This window comes from Porites lutea, chromosome 11 (assembly GCF_958299795.1).
Source record: "Porites lutea chromosome 11, jaPorLute2.1, whole genome shotgun sequence".
In the NCBI taxonomy this organism is placed as follows: Eukaryota; Metazoa; Cnidaria; class Anthozoa; order Scleractinia; family Poritidae; genus Porites; species Porites lutea.
The window spans coordinates 3,430,669-3,454,255 of record NC_133211.1 but is presented as its reverse complement, the minus strand read 5'-3'; the positions used below and the strand labels follow the sequence as shown (position 1 = coordinate 3,454,255).

General features: G+C 40.5%; 3 protein-coding genes across 3 annotated transcripts in view; all 3 read left to right on the top strand.

Annotated features, from left to right (window-relative positions):
• The first annotated feature begins 2,973 nt into the window (after window positions 1-2,973).
• On the top strand, window positions 2,974-5,769 carry LOC140952433 (E3 ubiquitin-protein ligase TRIM45-like). Its single transcript, XM_073401857.1, has 3 exons — window positions 2,974-3,410; window positions 3,885-4,181; window positions 5,329-5,769. The coding sequence occupies exons 1-3, from the start codon at window positions 2,991-2,993 to the stop codon at window positions 5,767-5,769; spliced, it is 1,158 nt and encodes a 385-aa protein (XP_073257958.1). The 5' UTR covers window positions 2,974-2,990.
• Window positions 5,770-11,308: 5,539 nt separating this feature from the next.
• Window positions 11,309-11,887, top strand: LOC140952432 (E3 ubiquitin-protein ligase TRIM56-like). Its single transcript, XM_073401855.1, has one exon. It carries the CDS (start codon window positions 11,309-11,311, stop codon window positions 11,885-11,887), a length of 579 nt encoding a protein of 192 aa, XP_073257956.1.
• Window positions 11,888-18,112: 6,225 nt separating this feature from the next.
• Window positions 18,113-23,587, top strand: part of LOC140952148 (E3 ubiquitin-protein ligase TRIM45-like) — a 53,644-nt gene continuing 48,169 nt past the window's right edge. Inside the window, exons 1-2 of the mRNA XM_073401574.1 lie at window positions 18,113-18,218; window positions 19,188-19,949. Of these exons, the coding sequence (XP_073257675.1) occupies window positions 19,191-19,949 (759 nt within the window). The 5' untranslated portion in view covers window positions 18,113-18,218; window positions 19,188-19,190. The remainder of the gene's footprint in view (window positions 18,219-19,187; window positions 19,950-23,587) is intronic.

Sequence of the window (23,587 nt, the reverse complement as noted above, 5' to 3'; positions counted from 1 at the left end):
AATACCTGTCGCACTTTGTAAAAACACTTGTCGCACTTTGTAAAAAAAAGCTGTCGCACTTTGAAATAACAGACTATCGCCCTTTGTAATAAAATAAGCTGTCGCACTTTTTAAGAACACTTGTTGCACTTTGTAATAAACTTGAAATGCATGGTCGGAGGACAAGTAAACCCAATAATAAGTATCATCACATCCTCAACAACAACAAAAACAATAACAATAATAATAGTTTGCTGTTATTGTTATTGAGGATGTTTTATGATGATGATGATGATGATTATTTATATCAAAGCTGCTCATAAATGATGTACTCTTTATTTCTTATATCTAGGCATAATTTGATTGACACAATGACGTAATTTGATGTCATTATGAAGTCATGTTGTTGAACGTCCTTAGTTCGACGTCTAACCCAACAGACGATCTTAAGTTAATTCCGGTCGACCCCAGCAAATTAAAGTTTGGTACGTCTCATGAAAAGTTCGACGTTTGGCCTAGGCCTAGGCCCAAGTGTTCTTAAAACGTTTCGTATACATTACATTCAGTGAATCAGCTATTGCTCCAATAAAATCTTTTGTATGTCTTATCTTCAGTTCCAAATACCAAGTCATGTTATAGTATTTGATCATTAATTTTTGTCAAAAAAACTCCAATTGGAGCTAAGTGCATGAACAAAGATAGACGCTTTTATTTAAAACTTGTAATAGTTGACACTACAGCTGCCCCCGCTCTGTATATTGTCGGTCAATAGCATTCTCGCTCGTTGTGTAGCTCTTTGAAATATACCGATCCATAACGAAGATTTTCACACATATTCCATACAATAGGAAGATTTTCACACATATTCCATACAATAGGTGTATGAGATAAATACAGGAAATGCAAGGTTCCATGTTACTTTCAGTTCGATCTACACAGCTTTGATCAAACAATCTCAGTTTCGAGAATAGTTTATTCTAAACCGTAAGAAAAGATTTAATTAGAAGTTGAATTTCTCGCTATTTCTCTTTCACTTTTTACATTCAGTTCATTTCATTTGCCGGAAAGGAAGCCTTAGAAATTAAAAGGACGTTATATTAATTCACCCTCGTGCATTCTAGTCTTATTTTAAACTTTATAGCGGAAAGACATCTATGAGCAGGGAATAAGTCAGCACAGAATTTGATTGTCGGCGAATTTCTATAATCGTCCATCGTTCTGCTAGTGAGAAGCTAGCCGTTGTTCACTCGTCTTGATTGTTTGGGGCTGAGTCTTATTCCGGTCAAAGACAGAGAAAGAGTGTCTGGCAAGCCTTCCAATGAAAGATTTGTGCACTCGTGTCTGGAAAACTCTCCAAGTTTTTATATACACAGTCATACGCAACTTATAACTTCTTCTGCGCTTAACAAGTGTCGTTAAAATATTGGTCCGTAACTTTAACTGAAACACCTGCTCCACAGAATGTCACTGATAACACGTAACGCAAAAGAGTGTCGAAGTATGACTGCACAATACTCGTCACAAAATCTACCTAAGCGGTCCCTTGGGGATGCTCTGTCTTTACGTCATCTCAACCATTTCGTACTTGCGGGCGCAAACAATAGAAACGTCATCCTGTTGAAGCAAATCGAGATTTTTTCTATATTGAGTGTATGACTGTATATTTTAACTGTAAGTACTTTTCTTAATATACGCGCGAGTTACTAGAGTGCCTCCTCGGGTTTCGCCTTCTGGGCGAAATCCCCGCGGGGGCAATAATAAAAAATAATGATAAAATATATACAAGGTAATACAACAAATGAACTAATAACAAGATCTTTCAATATTATGGACATTTACAATACTTCCATGGTAATAAAAGGATCTCTTGGCCACTTCTGTTCTTATAGCAGGCAGATGCAAGAGATTGCTCTGGCGGGTTGAACGAGTACAAATGTCCTTGTTAAAAACAAAGTAGTTCTTAAAACACTGAGGGCACCGACCATGTATACATTTCCTTAAAAGTTTTAGGATGTGTTCATCGCGCCTGGACCTAAGACTTGGCCACTTAGTCAAAGCTTTCATCGCAGTGTCACTACTAGATGTTTTAATTACAATTCTTCCAACGCGCTTCTGCAGAGTTTCTAGAGTTCCACTGTTTACTTCTCCACAGATCCCCCAGACCCCAGCACAGTACTCTAAAATCGGTCTAATCATAGATAAAAAATGGCATTTGCACTTTGTGTGGTGATATCACAGCGAACACGTCCTAATAGAGCGACCCGCCTGCCAGCTTTCGACACAATTTCTTCAACATATTCGTTCCAACTGAGGTGTTCATCAAAGATGACACCCAGGTGCTTAAACTCAGTAACTCGCAGACCCATTAACACTGACTGAAAACTGATCTACCTTAGCAAGCCTTTGCGATGTCCCAAAAAGCATTGCCTCAGTAAACATTGCGAACGAACATTGATGTTTACATAACAAAACAATTTGCTGTACTGATGTTATAAATGGTTTCTCTGTGAGACTAAGCGAAGTCCAGGGGGGACGGAAGAAAAACTACCAACGACACTGACAATCATGTCGATGGCACTTACGAGCTAAGACAGCAATGAACCTTTTAAAGAGGGTAAAAAAAAATGTGACCAATTTGAGAGGTGGCTTTTTTCTCCTTTTTTATCTTTTCGAAAACGTTTTGACTATTTATGTTTTATAGAAAATGGCATCCAAGGGACTGGGGTGTTCGATTTGTATTGAGGGTTACAATGACAAAGAGAAATGTCCTCGAATGCTGAGTTGTGGACACAGCTTCTGCTCGCGTTGCTTGGAAAGGTTACTCCGTGGTAACACTATTGATTGTCCTAAATGCAGAAATCCAGTTGCCGTTCCTTCTGGGGTCCATGGCCTGTTAAAGAATTTTGCGTTACTGGACATCGTGAACGAAACAGCACCCAAACAACATGCTGAAAATTTAGGTTATACAGGCACGCACGAATGTGAGGCCTTGTGATGAGAAACACCCATCGATGTTCTTTTGCTTGGACTGCGAAGAAAACATGTGCAAAGCTGCGGCTCAGATTCATAAACGCAGCAAATTAAGTCGTGACCACCGGGTTGTTACCTTCAAGGAACTGAAAGCAAACCCTCAGCTGGCTTCTGTATCGGTTCTCTGTCCCGAGCATAACGATCCATTCCGCTTTTTCGACGAAAATTGTGGTCATGTTATTTGTAGAGACTGTTATACCCTTAATCATAACGGGCACAAGTGTGTAATTGTAGCTGAAGCTGCTTCAAAATACCGACGAGAGATGGAGGCGCTTGTAAGCAAAGCCAGCTGTCAAGCCGAAAAGATTTATGCTGCTGAAGGTGAAGTGATGGATGAACTTTTTTTCATGGAGGTAGCTTGCGAAGAACAGCGTGAAAAAATTCAAGGCTTTTTTAGAGAGGTATAGCATATCTTTGTTTTTGGGGTGGATGACATTTACGCTGCAAGAAGTATTCCTTACCACTTACGAGTTACGATCCGAATTTTCTATTGCTGATTAATAGTTTCTGCTAACAATTAGATAAAGAAACATGATAATCTCAACGTGGAATGCAGAAACCAGTGATTTGTTGATACCTATCCCGAAGGCCAATGATTTAGATGTTTAAGGGTACGCCGTTCCCGGATCATGATTGTTAACGTATTCACTGAACTCACCTCGTAGCTAGCCTAACACACAGACGTAAGCCCTAAGAACTTCCGCGTTAAAGGCGTCTCAGTTCATAGCCTGCGTGCAAACGTCTCCAATGTCCTTTGCACACAGACTACGCACCTCGGGACGCAGCTATCAACCGTTTTTTATCTGGATTCTATGTCCGGGATAGATCTGCGGATATTATAGAGCTAGTGTGTGTTTTCTTTTGTATATTTATAGCTTCAATCCGCACTATCTAACCGAGAGCAAGTTTTGATGGATAAGTTGTCCAGTATACATCGACAAACAAAGTCCATCCTCACGGAGCAGCTCGACCGTTTGGAAGTAAACCAAGCATTTTTAAAGAGTGCAGTTCAACGAGCAAAGTCCTCCATCCAATCTCCGAGTGATGTTCAGTTCCTTCTCAGCAGGCCGGATATAGTCTCGACGCTCGAGACCGAAAAATGCTACTCAATAGTGCTTGAGCCAGAGGCACAGTTTATAACAGAATTCACCGAGAGCGAAGAGGAAAGAATGGTGAGAATTCAAATTTTGATTTTAGTTATCTATGAATTAGCCTGGGACCCAGACTAACGGTTTTGTTCGAGCGCCATTCTTTTCTGCGGGATGAATATTTTAGCAGATATTCTTTACATAGCAGTTGTCATCTACCCTGGTCCTGGACGTTTTTCTGGAAAATTTCTCTGCGTAAGAGAGAGCGAACTGTGCAAAGTGGCGATCTGGGACCAGGGTAGTTGTCATTTGTCGACTAGTATATGTTCATTTCCGTGTGAAATTTTCCACCATTATTCTCCAGCTCTATCAATAGAACCTGAGCTGAGCTAACACAACCTCTTCTCCAGGGCGTCACAGTTGTCTACCTATTTCTGCAGTTATCCTGCACCATTAACGCCTTTTTTTGCGATATCCCAAATGTCATCCAAATTTGGTCAACGCTAACTAGTTTTGAAGAATTTGCCGAGGACTTAAGCCAGTCCGAAACGGGGAAATATTAATCTCTTTTTACAATATAGTGGATGCAACGCCCGTTGTCTGTGTCGCAGTCAATCCACAGTCCACACTGCCTGTATATAGTCTTGCTACAGGTCGACCTCACAAGTTTCTTAGCGAGCGAAGTCGCGAGAAGTCTAAGCCTGTATAGACTATGTGGGAAACTGGGACTCAGTATCACGTGTTTTCGTTTTGGGAAAATCCCACCCCCCACGAGCTTTTCCCTTGCTCGAAGATTCTGAGTTTTTTTCTGATGTTGTCTCTGCTTGTTATTCTGAGAAGCTGCATTGCTAGTCTGAAGGTTTTGAATTATGTTCTTGAGGATCGCCTGAAGAAAGTCTATGATTGTGTCCGTTCTACTCAGACTATACCAATGGTGTGGGCCAGCATTGAGCACAGTCGTTGCCCACGATCGATTACAGTACAGAGACACCAAAATGCATTTCTAAGTTCACAAATATATTTCTCGACTAACTCATCCATAAGTTGCGTAAAGTGTGGTTTTCGCATAGTCAATTTTATTCTATAAAACTGCGAAGAAACAGAATATCAAGTGAAAGATGACTACGTGTGCCAAGTAAATCGTTTTTTAGTAAATGAGCTTTTCAAAATTGAAGTTGTAAGGAATATGAAATAGGCAAGGACTCACTGCAACGATATCGATCTCTTTCAGTCATTTTCTCACCATCCCAACAAGGGTATTGAGGAAGCTATTCAGAGCGCAGGAGACATCAGTGACATATCAACCTGTGCAGCAAACACTACTGCAACTGGCCCGGGAATAACAACCGCAAACCCTGGAAGGACGGCTATATTTACTATTACTTCTCACGACAGCCGAAACTTTCAACGCAAGCGTGGTGGCGACGTCTTTGTGGTGAAACTGAAACCAGAGATGGGAGGAGGTGAAATAAAGGTAGAGTTAATGGACCGAAAGGATGGAACTTACTTGGCAGAATATACTGTCGACAAGATGTATGGTAAATTGACATTGTCCGTGTGCTTGCGAGGTGCACACATTAAAGGCAGCCTTTTTGCTGTAAATGTTAAACCTCTTCGTCATGTGACGAGCCAAAGTAGATGGCCTGAATTCATGCATAAACGTGACTGTTAGTTTTAACGCAGCGCGAGGGACCACGAGAAGAAGATAGAAAAGGCCTTGCTCGCTTTCTCCTTCCTGCCATTTAAATATGACGAGGGGGTATCCGGAAACAAGGCAGGTTAGACCTTTTATGCAGGCGGCGCAACTCGCACAAAGAGAATTGTTGAATACAAGCCCCTTGTTCAAGTTATAAAAGTGTTGATTTACGTAATGCAACTCATACCAGTGGTACACGATGTGAGAAAAAGTTTTCTATTTGTGCGATTGGTTCATGTGATAAATTTCGGTGAAATAATATTTGCGTTCGACGAAGGAGAACGCCTACTATTCGTGTACCGTACACGAAGTAGTAACCGTTCTGTATGCCATGCGATTTCACGGTTTGGACGCCATCTTGGACCGGCCTGGCACACTTTACCTCGATCTCATGTGTTCAGTTTTTCCCGCCCGGGAACTGGTATCTATTTTGTGACACTCGTTCACAGATGAAACGTTGGCGATTTTCTGTTTACCACAGGTTTGTTTATAGTTTTTCTCGCAGTTTTCAATTAAGTTTTTTTATCAGAGGAAAATTTCCATTCTAAGATAATCGGCTTTGTAGATATTATGTTAACAATGTGTTTTGCACACTGTATTTGTTTTTATGGATTCAAGCAAGATCAGCTTAGATCGACCATATTTGATTCTTTCACAAATTACATCTTTTCGCTTTTAAGAGTCATTGTCTGAGAAAGTGTTCCAGGGGCCAAAAGTTGTGGTCAACCGATTTGGCTAAAACTTGGCACAGAAGTTGGGTGTGATGAGATATTTCAAAAGTCACTTTGGCTCACTCCTCTGACTTTTAGTTTTGGAGTTACAGGGGGGGGGGGAGGGGGGGTCTCATTTTTTGCCCTTTTAGCACCAAAAATCCAGCCTTCCAGGTGGCATTTTGAAAGTGCTATAAGACCCCACTGGTAAATTGTGCTGCCAAGTGAATTTGACCATGAACTCTATTATAATAGAGCTTTCAGTTCATCATGTAACCTTGTCGTCAAGGTATTGCACAGAGAGGAGCCTGGGGCTAGAGTTTGGCCAAAATTGATGTTAAAAGTACAACCCAAAATAGCCATTTTTCAAAACTTCAGTATATTCACCTGCCTTCTTGTATGACTTCCATACCTATGCAACTGTTTACTTTAGTCACCCAATTATCAAAATCAGTTGAGAAAAATTTTTCTTATTATGGTTTACTGAATCTGTGAAACAAACACTTCATGTCCCTCTAAGGTGATGCAAAATGGAATTTTAAGGTGTAATTATCTATTTATAAGACTCTTTATTACATAGGCACTTTGTTTGCTTGTCTGCGTAGATAAATATTATTAATAACCAATATAAGTCTTTCGAAGTTCCTATATTCGTCATCCCTATATTCTGTCTGGGTTATAGTCAAAACGATTCGGGCTACGTGTTGTCATTCAATTCAACGCAGATCACTGTATTTATACTGTTTAATACTGTTCTATTTAGTAAGCTTATGGCTATAAATGCCATCAATTACGTGATTTATTGCCATGAAATTAGTATTTGCTTTTGTTGTGGATTTCTGTAGAAGTTTCAAAACTAAGGCTTGGCAAGAACTATGATAATATTCTGCATCTCTAAAATAATAGAAACAAAGGTGGTACTTCCGACTTGCACTTTTATACTAGCAGAGTGCAATTTTTAGTATGCAGTGGATCCCCGCTTGGTGGACACCCTTTTATTACGGACAGTTTCGTCTGTCCTCCCGATGAAAAGGCCCCAATTTTTTTTCTAAAATCACGGCTCGCTTAATTCTTGGAAGGTAATAGACTATAGTAGACTTTGATAAATGATTGTGAGATTTCTTGAGGATGAACTTGTTACACAGTACAGAATAAAACAATGTTTCCTCGTAAAAAAGGCTTCTTTTCTCATCGATAAAAACATGTGTCCCTGACGTTTCATTCTGGCAGCCTGCTTTAGTAATACGGACACTACTTATAAACCGGGTTCCTCTGAACCAATTTATAAGGTTATTATATAAAAAAGCAGGGGCACCCAACGAGAATATAGTTCAAAACCACTTAAACATAGTATTGTTAAACGTATTTTAGTATTTAAACGGTAGATAAAGGCATATTTTTATCCCCTAAAAATTTTTCATCTGTTCGGATTTCCTAGCTGAAAGTCTAGTGATCCGAAAATTATAAGGATCAAAACTTACCTTTTCGAAAATTTCAGCTACTTGAAAAGGCTCCCGAAAATACTAGGTGACCTTTTTAGGGTAAAAATCCGTTAAAAATGGGCAATTATACCATTTTTAGATGTTCGAAAATCCTAGGAGAGGCAGGCAAGCAAGAAATTTTACAAAAAAAATTCTAGATCTCAAATCGTCTTCCGAACAGATATTTTCCGAAAATTGACGTTGGGTGCCACGGAAAAAGGTAAAGGCGCACACAAGCCAAAGGTCCAAACGGCCGGAGCAGTTTCCTTAGCGGAAGCATGCCTAGGAGTATTGCTAATCCCCCCTGGACGGGATGCTAGTCCATCGCAGGGTTATCCCCCAGCAGTATGACGCCGGTACCCACTTATACACCTGAGAGAAGAGAGACAAAGTGGAGTAAAGTTCTTTGTCTAAGGAAGTAACACCTTGGGCGAGGCTCAGTGGGCGAGGCTTGAACCCCGGACCTCCAGTTCCTGAGTTCGAGGTGTTAACCGCTCGGCCACACACCCCTCCTAAGATTATAATATGGAAGACCACAAAACTAATAGAGATACCGTGAATTTCTTGCGAGCTAAATTTTGAGATTTTGTAACGTAGATTGTAAAGTAGTGAAGCAGACTGGAGTTTGTATTTGCAGTGAATGCAAAGCAGCCGTATTTGGCGGGAGAAGTAACTCTGAGTTTTAAGTCGGCTCTCTAAAACATTATAAGATTGGCACACGATATTTTTTCAACGTATACTGAGAAAGGCCTCTTATAATGAGGTCAGAGACTATAGGTTATTATTATGGACCTTCCCATACCATACTGGATAGGGCTTCTATTCACACCAAGAGAGAATGAGAGAGCTTATTCTCTCTAGTTTACACAAAACCGTGACAACTCTGATTTCGGCGCGATTCACTCATTTGTAACTGATTGAATCTGCGCCACGCCAATCTTGATAGTGGAGCGTCGCGTATCGTAATGTGAACTCTGTGAAATCAGGTATTAGGACCGTTGCGGAAGTCAATAGGGACCTTACGAAACTACGAAGGCGACGGCAAGGAGAACGTCAAAAAAGCAATAGGTTTAATGAGCAAAACAACAACTCTGCACGTGCATCACGCTTTTTTGCATATTTCTTTACTGTCCCTGCACAACTGCGACGTGAAATTAAATGACCAAATTTTAAGTTTACTTGAGAACGGGAACGGCAAGGCGATGAATTCTACCATCTCTGTCTGAACTCGGGCGCGGTCCCTTCTCTTCAGCTCCAACCAAAATTCCCTTCTTCTAAGTAAGAGGTGCGAATTGGGATAATAGCGAAAACGTTTAAAAGGATGGGAAGTTTATTTTTCAGCGACGTTTTCATGGACGTCGCCCGTTGTCGGATCGTAAGGTGCCTATTGAGTGGCCTAGGGGCGAGGGCTGGAAACCACTGAGACGGAAGTAGAAATTCAGGATTGAGGAGTGATTGAGAGGAGTGAGGACTGGAATTCAGTGTACCAAGCCCTCTCGGCCAACAGCGCCATTAAGTCCGTGCAACAACAACAAGGCGGAAGTACCGACGGTGGAGAAATATTCGACAAAAAGGTTCTTAAACTTACTTTCAGTGAGCCTTTTGCTTTACAAAAGGTACGTACAACTTCTTTTATTTAAATACCGCAAGGCAAAGTTTATTGTAAGGCAGTAGAGTCGACTAATTCAACCTAATTCTGCCATCGCTTTGCCGGATCAGCTCGACAAGACATTTCCAAATCCAAGTCGAGTCTAGATCTGTAGATTAAATATTGCTTTGTTATTTGACTGTAAGCTTTACATCAGTATTTACGCAACTTTACGGTACTTTTACGCTAGTATTTAGTAAACGGGATCATGATATTTCCTACATTTTCACGCGTTAATGACATTCTTTACGTAGTTAGGTGGACCCAGACACGAGAATGTTCTCAATTCAATTATTTCATAAACAACAAGACATTTTGAATCGAAAAGCTTCAAGCCACATTGACCATGTCAAAAACCACTGGCTTTTCATAATGTACCAGCCTTTTTACTATTTGTTTTCACTTTATTAGAAGTATCACATTGTTTAGGCTGTTGCATTTAATACCCGTACCCCCACCTCCCCCCCATGGTTGAGGAACCATGGCATGGATCTAGGATCGAATCTAGGATAAATACTAACCGATTTCCTAAACGGCAAGCTTCTAGAAGGGTCGGGGGACGGGCCCCCTCAGGAAATTTATTTGGATTTTTACTCCTTAAGTCCCCTTTCCTGGGTTTCCGAGTCATTCAGACAGGATATTGGCCAGATTTCAACCTGGAAAGTGTTTTTATCATTAAAAATATATTATTATGACTGAAATGTCACCAATTTCCGTAAAACGGTGGAAACCGGTGTGGATCCGCGCCTGCATTCTTTCAATGGACGCAACCGGCGTTGCATGCAGTTAGATAAATCTTAAGTATCACATGGGAAACAAACTGAAGCTCAGTCTTGAAGAAAAAAGATCGCTTGTGTATTGTGTGAAGCGCTACTAATTATGCAGTAGGTCAGACTGAAACTTACACTTGACATGAAGTACTGAGTCAAGCCGCTCTAATATAGACACGGTAAGGACGGAGCAAAATATTAGAGAGGTGTCCCACGTCGTATAGAGGTCACCACTCACAGTGACATTACTTTTAGACTTTACTGGCAATCGTACCTTTTATTCGTGATTGTTACTGTAAGGCTTAGACCAAACGTCGAACTTTACATGAGACGAACTGCACCTAGCCGCGTTAAGTTTTGAAAAGTTCGACCTCTGGCTCAGTTAAGTTTGGATCGTCCAACACGTTGTTCTATCCGTCTGAAGATCGTCTCCAGGACAAACGTCGATCTTTCACATGGGACGAACTAAACTAATAATTTTCATTTCTTTGGTCCAAGTCATGTTATAGTATTTGATCATTAATTTTTTTTGTTAAAACTCCAATTGGAGATAAGTGCATGAACAAAACATTGATGTTTGCATAACAAAACAATTTGCTGTACTGATGTTATAAATGGTTTCTCTGTGAGACTAAGCAAAGTCCAGGGGACGGAAGAAAAACTGCCAACGACACTGACCAGGGGGGGGGGGGGGGCGGGGAAGCTACTTCCCATACATTCTCCCCTCTGACACTGACAATCATGTCGATGGCACTTACGAGCTAAGACAGCAATGAACCTAAAAAGGGTCAACAAAAATGTGACAAATTTGAGAGATGGCTTTTTTCTCCTTTTTTTATCATTTCGAAAATTACGTCTTCATTCCGAAAAGTGAAAAGATTTTGGACTATTTATGTTTTATAGACAATGGCATCCAAGGGACCAGAGTGTTCAATCTGTTTTGAAGGTTACAATGACGAGGACAAATCTCCTCGGCTGCTGAGTTGTGGACACAGCTTCTGCTCGCGTTGCTTGGAAAGGTTACTCCGTGGTAACACTATCGATTGTCCCAAATGCAGAAATCCAGTTGCCGTTCCTTCTGGGGTCCATGGCCTGTTAAAGAATTTTGCATTACTGGACATGGTGAACCAAACGGCACCAAAACAACATGCTGAAAATACAGGTTATACAGGCACGCACGAATGTGAGGCTTGTGATGAGAAACACCCATCGATGTTCTTTTGCTTGGACTGCAAAGAAAACATGTGCAAAGCTGCGGCTCAGATTCATAAACGCAGCAAATTAAGTCGTGACCACCGGGTTGTTACCTTCAAGGAACTGAAAGCAAACCCTCAGCTGGCTTCTGTATCGGTTCTCTGTCCCGAGCATAACGATCAATTCCGCTTTTTCGACGAAAATTGTGGTCATGTTATTTGTAGAGACTGTTATGCCCTTAATCATAACGGGCACAAGTGTGTAATTGTAGCTGAAGCTGCTTCAAAATAGCGACGGGAGATGGGGGCGCTTGTAAGCAAAGCCAGCTGTCAAGCCGAAAAGATTTATGCTGCTGAAGGTGAAGTGATGAATGAACTTTTTTTAATGGAGGTAGCTTGCGAAGAACAGCGTGAAAAAATTCAATGCTTCTTTAGAGAGGTATAGCATATCTTTGTTTTTGGGGTGGATGACATTTAGGGACTGGTCAAAAAGTATAGGGGGGGGGGGTGGGCCGGAGCAGAGAGGGGGTGGGTCATGAGGTTTTGAGCCTAGTGCAAGGGGTGGGTCGTGCAATTTTCAGCCACCCTTAGGGGGTGGGTCACCCTATTTTATTACATAAATAGGCACTAACTACTAGCGAGACAGTTGACTACACTTGTTATATAAAACACAGCCAGCTGGAATTATTGCTAAAGTACTCAGAAACCTCAGTGTTGTGCGAAAAAATACAAAGGATGACAGGCCGCACACCTATACGGGCGTGGAACCCTCTGTTAACCTTTTTTTGTTTTGGCTCTACGACCATGTCCTTTAATGATTTTCCTTTTTTGTAAGGAAATGATTGGTGGTTCTTTAAAAATTTATTGAGGTTATAGTTGGTTTTGTATAAGATTCCATTTTTTCATTCAAGCTTCCTTTATAGTAGACACTGAGGGCTGATATTGTGACATGATTGGCAATTTTTCTTTTTCCTCCTGTTGTTTTGTTTTAGAAGTTTAGACTCCCTTTGGTGAATTTTATTTATGATAGTAGGTTTTCTATCAAAGATTGTGGGTAGCCTCCGTCCATCAAGCGTTTTTTTTAAAATTTGAATTATGTTCCTCAAAGGTTGTTTCTGAGGAGTTTTTTTTTTTTTATAGGATTCTCAAGGCTTCTCCTTTGACAAATCCTTTTTTAACATTAAGGGTGACTCCAGGTGAAATGTGTATACAAGAACGTTTCTGTTTTTTTAAAATGTGTCTTTGCATCAAGGATAGATTTTACCTTGAATCTTGTGCCTTTGTATACAACTGTGTCTAAAAACGCAGTCTCCGTGTCAAATGTTTCGGCCGTGAATTCAATAGTTGGGTGATGTGAGTTTGCTTGTTACTCATGTCCCATAGGGAAAGCATATCGTGTATGTAGCATTTCCAAACTGTTGTTCTAAAGACAGTTTTGCTTAGAGTTGTTGTTTCAATATATGTCATGAAAATATTGGCAAAGGAATCAAAACTGCTGTGTTTGTGCCCATTGCAGTTCCATAGTTTTGGAGGTAGTGCTTTCCATTGAAGTGGAAGAAATTTTCTTTGAGGATTAATCTAAACATTTCCGGCAAGTAATGTATAGGAATGGGTTGTCTTTCTAGAAATTTTCATTTGCTTTGTAACAGACCATTTCAATATACCCTCGTTTTGCTGTATATGTGTGTCAAGACTCATAACGTCCATCGAACAAGAAATGTTCGGTTTTTCACTTTTGTCTTTTCAGGGAAAGGTATGATTTCTGTGATTTTGATATTGGTTGTAGCAGCTAGTGTATCAACAAATTTTGTCAAGCACAGAACAAGGTTTTATTGGATTATTAAGAGGAAACCAAACATCCATGTTTTAACTAGGGGTGGGTCATGCAATTTCCAACCTTGCTTTAGGGGTGGGTCAGTCATTTTTATGCCGAAGGGAGGGGGTGGGTCATGTGTTTTTTATCAACCACATTTCCAAATGCTCCGGCCCACCCCCCCGTATACTTTTTGACCAGTCCCTTACGCTGCAAGAAGTATTCCTTACCACTTATGAGTTACGATCCGAATTTTCTATTGCTGATTAATAGTTTCTGCTAACAATTAGATAAAGAAACATGATAATCTCAACGTGGAATGCAGAAACCAGTGATTTGTTGATACCTATCCCGAAGGCCAATGATTTAGATGTTTAAGGGTACGCCGCTCCCGGATCATGATTGTTGAACGTATTCACTGAACTCACCTTGTAGCTAGTCTAACACACAGACGTAAGCCCTAAGAACTTCCGCGTTAAAGGCGTCTTCATAGCCTGCGTGCAAACGTCTCCAATGTCCTTTGCATACAGACTACGCACCTCGGGGCGCAGCTATCAACCGTTTTTTATCTGGATTCTATGTCCGGAATAGATCTGCCGATATTACAGAGCTAGTGTGTGTTTTCTTTTGTATATTTATAGCTTCAATCCGCACTATCTAACCGAGAGCAAGTTTTGATGGATAAGTTGTCCAGTATACATCAACAAAAGAAATCCATCCTCACGGAGCAGCTCGACCGTTTGGAAGAAAACGAAGCATTTTTAATGAGTGCAGTTCAACGAGCAACGTCCTCCATCCAATCTCCCAGTGATGTTCAGTTCCTTCTCAGCAGGCCGGATATAGTCTCCACGCTCGAGACCGAAAAATGCTACTCAATGGTGCTTGAGCCAGAGGCACAGTTTATTCCAGAGTTCACCGAGAGCGAAGAGGAAAGAATGGTGAGAATTCAAATTTTGATTTTAGTTATCTATGAATTAGCACGGGACCCAGACTAACGGTTTTGTTCGAGCGCCATTCTTTTCTCCGGGATGAGTATTCTAGCAGATATTCTTTACATAGCAGTTGTCATCTACCCTGGTCCCGGACGTTTTTCTGGAAAATTTTCTCTGCGTAAGAGAGAGCGAACTGTGCAAAGTGGCGATCTGGGACCAGGGTAGTTGTCATTTGTCGAGTAGTATTATGTTCATTTCCGTGTGAAATTTTTCACCATTATTCTCCAGCTCTATCAATAGAGCCTGAGCTGAGCTAACACAACCTCTTCCCCAGGGCGTCACAGTTGTCTACCTTGTTCTGCAGTTATCCTGCACCATTAACGCCTTTTTTAGCGATATCCTAAACGTCATCCAAATTTGGTCAACGGTAACTAGTTCTGAAGAATTTGCCGAGGACTTAAGCCAATCAGAAACGGGGAAATATTAATCTCTTTTTACAATATAGTGAATGCAACGCCCGTTGTCTGTGTCGCAGTCACTCCACAGTCCACACCGCCTGTATTTACGCCTGTATGGACTATGTGAGAAACTGGGACTCAGTATCACGTGCAGGAGGGAGGGGGCGACTCTATTGTCTTCCAATTACGTTTATTGACCCATTCCACGTGCCAGTGTGATGTCACATAGCAACGGGTTAGAGCTTCGCGTCGCTTCTGCAGATTAGCATGGGACGCCATCGAGGAGAGAACAACAGTGGTCAAGAAAGACAAAACGCTAGGCTAATATCGCTATTGTTCGGTAATTTGATCGTAAAAGTGTGTGTGCTTTATTGTTGCTTTTAGCTGTTTGTGTAAAGCACTAGAGTGTTTTGGGTGTGTAATTGTGTAATTTTGCTGCTTTGTGCCGAGGGCTGTTTGGCGGGATCGCCATCTTTTCTGTGGGACCAGTCAGATCATCATCGATCAGTCACCTTTTTTATCCAAATTACGAAATGGATAGCCTTCAGAATAGGAGGTTTTATTCACTGATTACACTCCTTTAAAATCCTGCCACACCGCCTGTATACAGACTTGCTACAAGTCGACCCAACAAGTTTCTTAGCGAGCGAAGTCGCGAGAAGTCTAAGCCTGTATAGACTATGTGGGAAACTGGGACTCAGTATCACGTGTTTTCGTTTTGGGAAAATCCCACCCCCACGAGCTTTTCCCTTGCTCGAAGATTCTTAGTTTTTTTCTGATGTTGTCTCTGCTTGTTATTCTGAGAAGCTGCATTGCTAGTCTGAAGGTTTTGAATTATGATCTTGAGGATCGCCTGAAGAAAGTCTATGATTGTGTCCGTTTTATTCAGACTATGCGAATGGTGTGGGCCATCATTGCGCACAGTCGTTGCCCACGATCGATTACAGTACAGACACACCAAAATGCATTTCTAAGTTCACAAATATAATTCTCGACGAACTCATCCATAAGGTGCTTAAAATGTGGTTGTCGCATAGTCAATTTTATTTTATAAAACTGCGAAGAAACAGAATATCAAGTCAGCTGATCAAGTGAAAAATGACTACGCGTGCCAAGTAAATAGTTTTTTAGTAAATGAGCTTTTCAAAATTGAAGTTGTAAAGAATATGAAATAGGCAAGGACTCACTGCAACGATATCGATCTCTTTCAGTCATTTTCTCACCATCCTAAGAAGAGTATTGAGGAAGCTATCCAGAGCGCAGGAGACATCAGTGACATATCAACCTGTGCAGCAAACACTACAGCAACTGGCCCGGGAATAACAACTGCAAACCCTGGAAGGAAAGCGACATTCACTATTACTTCTCACGACAGCCGAAACTTTCAACGCAAGCGTGGTGGCGACGTCTTTGTGGTGAAACTGAAACCAGAGGTGGGAGGAGGTGAAATAAAGGTAGAGTTAATGGACCGAAAGGATGGAACTTACTTGGCAGAATATACTGTCGACAAGATGTATGGTAAATTGACATTGTCCGTGTGCTTGCGAGGTGCACATTAAAGGCAGCCCTTTTGCTGTAAATGTTAAACCTCTTCGTCATGTGACGAGCCAAAGTCGATGGCTTGAATTCATGCATAAACGTGACTGTTAGTTTTAACGCAGCGCGAGGGACCACTAGAAGAAGATAGAAAAGGCCTTGCTCGCTTTCTCCTTCCTGTCATTTAAATATGACGAGGGGGTATCCGGAAACAAGGCAGGTTAGACCTTTTATGCAGGCGGCAAACACGCAAAAAGAGAATTGTTGAATACAAGTCCCTTGTTCAAGTCATAAAAGTGTTGATTTACGTACCAGTGGTACACGATGTGAGAAACAGTTTTCTATTTGTGCCGTTGGTTCATGTGATAAATTTCGGTGAAATAATATTTGCGTTCGACGAAGGAGAACGCCTACTCTTCGTGTACCTTACACGAAGTAGTAACCGTTCTGTATGCCATGCGATTTCACGGTTTGGACGCCATCTTGGACCGGCCTGGCACACTTTACCTCGATCTCATGTGTTCAGTTTTTCTCGCCCGGGAGCTGGTATCCATTTTGTGACACTCGTTCACAGATGAAACGTTGGCGATTTTCTGTTTACCACAGGTCTGCTTAAAGTTTTTCTCGCAGTTTTCAATTAAGTTTTTTTTATCATAGGAAAATTTCCATTCTAAGATAATCGTATATGTAGATATTATGTTAACAATGCGTTGTGCACACTGTATTTGTTTTTATGGATTCAAGCAGGATCAGCTTAGACCATATTTGATTCTATTACAAATTACACCTTTTCGCCTTTAAAAGCTATTTACAGTGTTGTATTTGCTCTTGTTTCTCACCATTTTTGAAAAATATACAAGAAGTTGAACAGTGAAACGTTGACCTTTTCATCTCACTAATTCCGGGTGCGTTGTATTTTGAAAACAGTGCTAAGTAGGTGAGTCGTGTTAGCCTAGTGTCACACAACAAAGGTTTAAAGTGATACGCGACGCTTAAACTTTTCAGATAATTTCAATTTTCTGTATCCCAAGTTTTAGCCAGTTTTATTGATCATCCTATAGTGCATTTTAGAAGAAAAATGAAATAGTAACGAATTGTAAAGTGGGAGGACAAACAATAACACTGATAAAGACAGCTGCTGATATTCATAGTGATAAAAGTGTTTGATTTTGATTTCTTGATATTACAAGCCCATTAGGCTTTGCACCCCCTTCTCACTACCACTCACAACCCACCACCTTCCCCATCCCCATTGAACGCACTCCCCTAATTTGCAATTATTACTAGTTTAAACTGAGTATTCCCAAGAGAGAATGATCTGGCTCATTCTCTCTTGGTTTAATGAGCAAAAAAGGAACTCTGCACTTGCATCACGCTTTTTTGTACACTTTTTTACTGTCCCTGCACAACTACGACGTGAAATTAGATGATCAAATTTTAAGTTTTCTTGAGAACGGGAACGGCGAGGCGATAAATTCTACCATCTCTGTCTGAACTCGGGCGCGGTCCCTTCTCTTCAGCTCCGACCAAAATTCCCTTCTTCTAAGTAACAGGTGCGAATTGGGATAATAACGAAAAAGTTTAAAAGGATGCGAAGTCTATTTTTCAGCGACGTTTTCATGGACGTCGCCCGTTGTCGGATCGTAAGGTGCCTATTGAGTGGCCAAGGGGCGAGGGCTGGAAACCACTGAGACGGAAGTAGAAATTCAGGATTGAAGAGTGATTAAGAGGAGTGCGGACTGGAATTTAGTGTACCAAGCCCTCTCGGCCAACAGCGCCATTAAGTACGTGCAACAACAACAACGCGGAAGTGCAGACGGTGGAGAAATATTCGACAAAAAGGTTCTTACACTTACCTTCAGTGAGCCTTTTGCTTTACAAAAGGTATGTACAACTTCTTTTATTAAAATACTGCAAGGCAAAGTTTATTGTAAGGCGGTAGAGTCGACTATTCAACCTAACTCTGCTATCGCTCTGCCGGATTAGCCCTGACAGGACATTTCCAAATCCAAAGCGAGTTTAGATCTGTAGATTAAATATTGCTTTATTATTAAAATGTAAGCTTTACATCAATATTTACGCAACTTTACGGTACTTTTACGCTAGTATTTAGTAAATGGGATCATGATATTTCCTACATTTTCACGCGTTAATAACATTCTTTACGTAGTTAGATGGACCTAGACACGGGAAAGTTCTCAATTCAGTTATTTCATAAACAACAAGAGATTTTGAATCGAAAAGCTTCAAGCCACATTGACTGTATCAAAAACCACTGGCTTTTCATAATATATCAGCCTTTTTACTATTAGACTAAACGTCGAACTTTACATGAGACGAACTGCACCTAGCCGAGTTAAGTTTTGAAAAGTTCGACCTCTGGCTCAGTTAAGTTTGGATCGTCCAACACGTTGTTCTATCCGTCTGAAGATCGTCTCCAGGACCGTGAAACGTCGATCTTTCACATGGGACGAACTGAACTAATAATTTTCATTTCTTTGGTCCAAGTCATGTTATAGTATTTGATCATTAAATTTTTTTTGTTAAAACTCCAATTAAAGATAAGTGCATGAACAAAACATTGATGTTTGCATAACAAAACAATTTGCTGTACTGATGTTATAAATGGTTTCTCTGTGAGACTAAACAAAGTCCAGGGGGACGAAAGAAAAACTGCCAACGACACTGACAATCTTGTCGATGGCACTTACGAGCTGAGCAGCAATGAACCTTAAGAGGGCCAACAAAAATGTGACAAATTTGAGAGATGGCTTTTTTCTCATTTTTAATCATTTCGAAAATTACTTCTTCATTCCTAAATGTGAAAAATTTTGGATTATTTATGTTTTATAGACAATGGCATCCAAGGGACCGGAGTGTACAATCTGTTTTGAACATTTCAATGACGAAAACAAATGTCCTCGGATGCTGAGTTGTGGACACAGCTTCTGCTCGTGTTGCTTGGAAAGGTTACTCCGTGGTAACACCATTGATTGTCCCCAATGCAGAAATCCAGTTGTCGTTCCATCTGGGGTCCATGGCCTGTCAAAGAATTTTGCATTACTGGACATCGTGAACGAAACGACACCCAAACAACACGTTTTGCCAAATACCAGAGAAAAGAGGCCTTTGCTAGCAGGGAATAGAAGTAAGGGCTCACACGAATGTGAAGCTTGCGATAAGAAACATCCTGCAAATTTCTTCTGCCTTGACTGCAACGAAAACATGTGCAAAACTGCGGCTCAGTTTCATACTCGCAACAAGGCAAGTCGCGACCATCGGGTTGTTTCCCTCGCCGAGCTGGAAGCAAACCCTCAGCTCGCTTCTGTATCCCTCATCTGCCAAAAACACAACGATAAATTCCGGTTTTTCGATGAGCGGTGCGGTTATGTTGTTTGTAGGGAATGCATCGCTGTCGAACACTTTGGTCACGTTTGTTTACCATTAGCTGAAGCTGTCTTTAAGTACCAACCGGAAGTGGAAGATTTAATCGAAGAGACCAACATCCTTCTTGGTGAAGCTAAGGTCATGGAAGATGAACAGATGGAGACGTGTTCGAACCTGAAAAAAGCTCATGAACAGGGGGTAACGGACATTCAAAGCTTCTTCAAAGAGGTCTGTTAGAGTCACTTCGTTATTGTGTTGTTTGGGTTATCTAGGTTGACTTAGTCTTGTTACAATCTTTCTTTTTTATAAGAATATATTTTATAAGAATATCGCGTATATCGAAATTTGCGAAATTTTGCGTTCACTCCCCGGGTTCCGACGGCAGCGGACGAATTTTCAACCGGTCGAAAAGTTTAACCATAGTTAATAGAGGGAATGGTTATGAAACCCGACAAAGTTCTTTGTTGTATGTTTTTGTCCTCTTTTTTGGCCTTGACCCTGCACAAAACACAATAGTTGTTTACTCCGTACTGAGGAACTAACCAATAGAAACGTGCTGGTTACGTAATTCATGCATAACGTATGAACGCAAACAAAAGATTGTGCAGGGTCGTGGACCTTCTAACATAAATCTTGGCATCTTTGTTTGCTCCTTTGATGTTTGCCGGGCTTCATAACCAGTCACCTCCATTAACTATGGTTTAACTGGGCACTTTGTTTACACTGAAGCGCTCAATATTTTCGCTTTTTTCAGAATCTTTTCACCCGAAACTGACAAACCAGGTTGAGGTTTAACTTCCAGTGGTTTGACCATCTGCCCACGCACAGAGTGCTACGCTTTAGGCAGGGGCAACCAACGAGAATATAGTTCAAAACCACTTAAACATAGTATTGTTGAACGTGTTTTAGTATTTAAACGGTAGATATAGGCATATTTTTATCCCCTAAAAATTTTTCATCTGCTCGGATTTCCTAGCTGAAAATCTAGTGATCCAAACATTATAAGGATCAAAACTTACCTTTCCGTAAATTAAGCCAGAAAAAGGGCTCCCGAATATAGTTAGGTGACCTTTTTAGGGTAAAAATCCGTTAAAAATGGGCAATTATACCAGGCAAGCAAGAAATTTTACACCAAATGTTCCGAACATTCTAGATCTCAAATTGTCTTCCGAACAGATATTTGCCGAAAATTGACGTTGGGTACCCCTGTTTAGGTCCTTTAGCAAATCCAAGGCATCTCCCCGGCAGATTTACAACGCCTCCATGGTTATTTTATTCACACCTTGCCGGTCACATTTTCGACCGCATCCGCTTAAAAAACCCTCGATTTTGGCGTTCAAAGTTTTTAATGGCTAGTCACGAAATTAAGATGGTTCCAATTGAACAGAACACCTAAACGAAAGAATTTTAAAATCGTCCGGTGACAAGTGAACTTATCCATAGTTTACTTTTGCCAGCGTACTCGCAAAGCGCGGGGAATAGCGATGAAGGCATCGATTTTTAAAAATCTAAGTGCTGAAAAAAAGGCAAGAATACTACGCTAAATTTTTCGCAGCTTTCTGGATTCATAGTTTCAGCCGTAGTTTGCTGAGATAAAAAGCATTTACTTCCAACACTTTGGCTATGACGTTGTATTATAACACTCACCTTAATTTGTCGTACAAAAAATGCCTGAGATTAGATGTGATCACTGATTTGTTTGTTATGGCAGCTGCACGGTGCCCTCTCTACAAGAGAACACGATCTAAAAGTTGGTGTCAACCAAATCTTCAAGCCTGAGGTGGACTTCCTTGAAGAGCAGCTGAAACGCCTGCGCTCATGGAAGACTGTCCTAGAGGGTGTCAAACAGCGCGCAGAGTCAGCCATTCAGACTTCAGGTAGCGATGAGCTCCATATTTGCATATTGAATGCAAAATCCGAGCTAGAAAATGCCCTAGAAAGCAAACCAGAACCAGGAAAGAGAGACCAAAGAACCGACTCAGATGTCAATATTGTCTGCGACCGATGGAAGTTTTTGAACACGCTTCACAACGAGTGTAAGGAAGTGCTTCAGGAAGTGTTTGAGGACAAATCTGAGACAATCTAGACGAATGACATTAAAACGCCTAATCTTTGTTGTTTTTTAAGCAAAGCAATAAACTTTTTAGATTAGTCTTAGCTCCATTTTAAAATCATTTTTAAATGTACATATCTATTTTAGTCTCTTTTAGTTTTTATTTCTTCGGTAGACGATTAGTATTATTGATTTATTTGATTTAGTTTGTCATTTATTCAGTGCAGGACCCCACTGAAAACCGCTAAGGTGAGTGGGCTCCATGATAATAATAATGATCATAATCATAATCATAATCATAATCATAATCAAGTAATTTGAAAGGAGAAACAGAGGGACTACTTGTAGCAGCTCAAGACCAGGCAGTAAACACCAGAAACTACCAGAAAGTAATATGTGGCCAGCAAGTGGAGAGCAAAATGTGTTCGCAAGTGAAGAGACAGTGGACCATATTGTATCTGGATGTGAGATATTAGCGAAAACAGAGTACATCTCCAGGCACAATAATGCTGCAGCATATCTCCATTGGAGCATCTATAAAGATCATGATTTAGAGATTACAGACAAATGGTACGAACAAGAGCCAGAGACCGTGATGCACAATAAAGATAACAACATCACCATCATGTGGGACATGCCAATCAATACTGATAGAACTATAACAGCGAGCAGATCGGACATCATCGTCAAAGATTCAGTGAATTCCACCTGCAAACTGATTGATATGACTGTTCCATCAGATAGAAACATCGCACTGAAGAAAACTGAAAAAAAAAGCAAGTACAAAGACCTAGAACTAGAAATACAAAGAATGTGGCATATGAAAACCGTAGTGATCCCTGTGGTTGTTGGTGCGCTTGGTACAGTGAAGAAGGGTATGGTAGAAAACATCAAGAAAGTATCAGAGAGAGCTACTATGACAGAGATTCAAAAGATCTGCATGCTGCGATCTGCGCGAATCCTCAGAAAGGTGCTCAGTGTATGAACAGAATGATTGACTTGAGTGACTGACGCTCTAGATGCATGGTTTGCGCCCAGCTGATGCACAAAAAGGACACCAGCAAAGACCGTGATAAAAGAGATAATAATAATAATAATATTAACAATGTTATTTTTATTATTATCATAATAATAATCCAAATTCTTTTATTGATAACAAAGCTAACTATAAAATCCTATTTAAAATTAATTTCACTTAAAAAGCTATTCAGTCAAAGCACTATTTACAATTCCTTTCGATTAAAAAAAAGACGCTTAATTTCGATTGAAAAAATTCATTCCATTAAGAATATACGTATTCGAAAAAAATTATTATTTATTATTATCATTGATTATATTATTATTATTATTATTATTATTATTATTGTTATTATTACTATTATTATTACTAAGACCAACGTATAAGTAGTGACATGTACTTGCAACCCTCAATGATCCACTGCACATCAAGAGTTTCTCGGGAACTTTATTAGTAGGGCCAGTTCTAATTAGAAGAATCTATTCTTAGCTACCGTAATACGAAGGGGCTCTTGAAACAAGACCATGAGCTTCTGTTTCAACGGATTAGGACGTTTAGGGATAAATTGACATCTGCTAACCACGAGGGAGGATTCTTTAATTTGTTGAGAGGGTTAAAACGATTCATGTTAAGCTTGATGGACTATCGTCAAGATTGCAAGACAGTATTTCAAAGTCTGCTACACAGCCGTTCTTTGTGTAAACGCTCCTCGAGCATTGCGTGACGACACATAGAACTGCTGTGTAGCAGACTAGATATTTCAAGTAACAGTACCGAATCATGGTCTGGTACCTT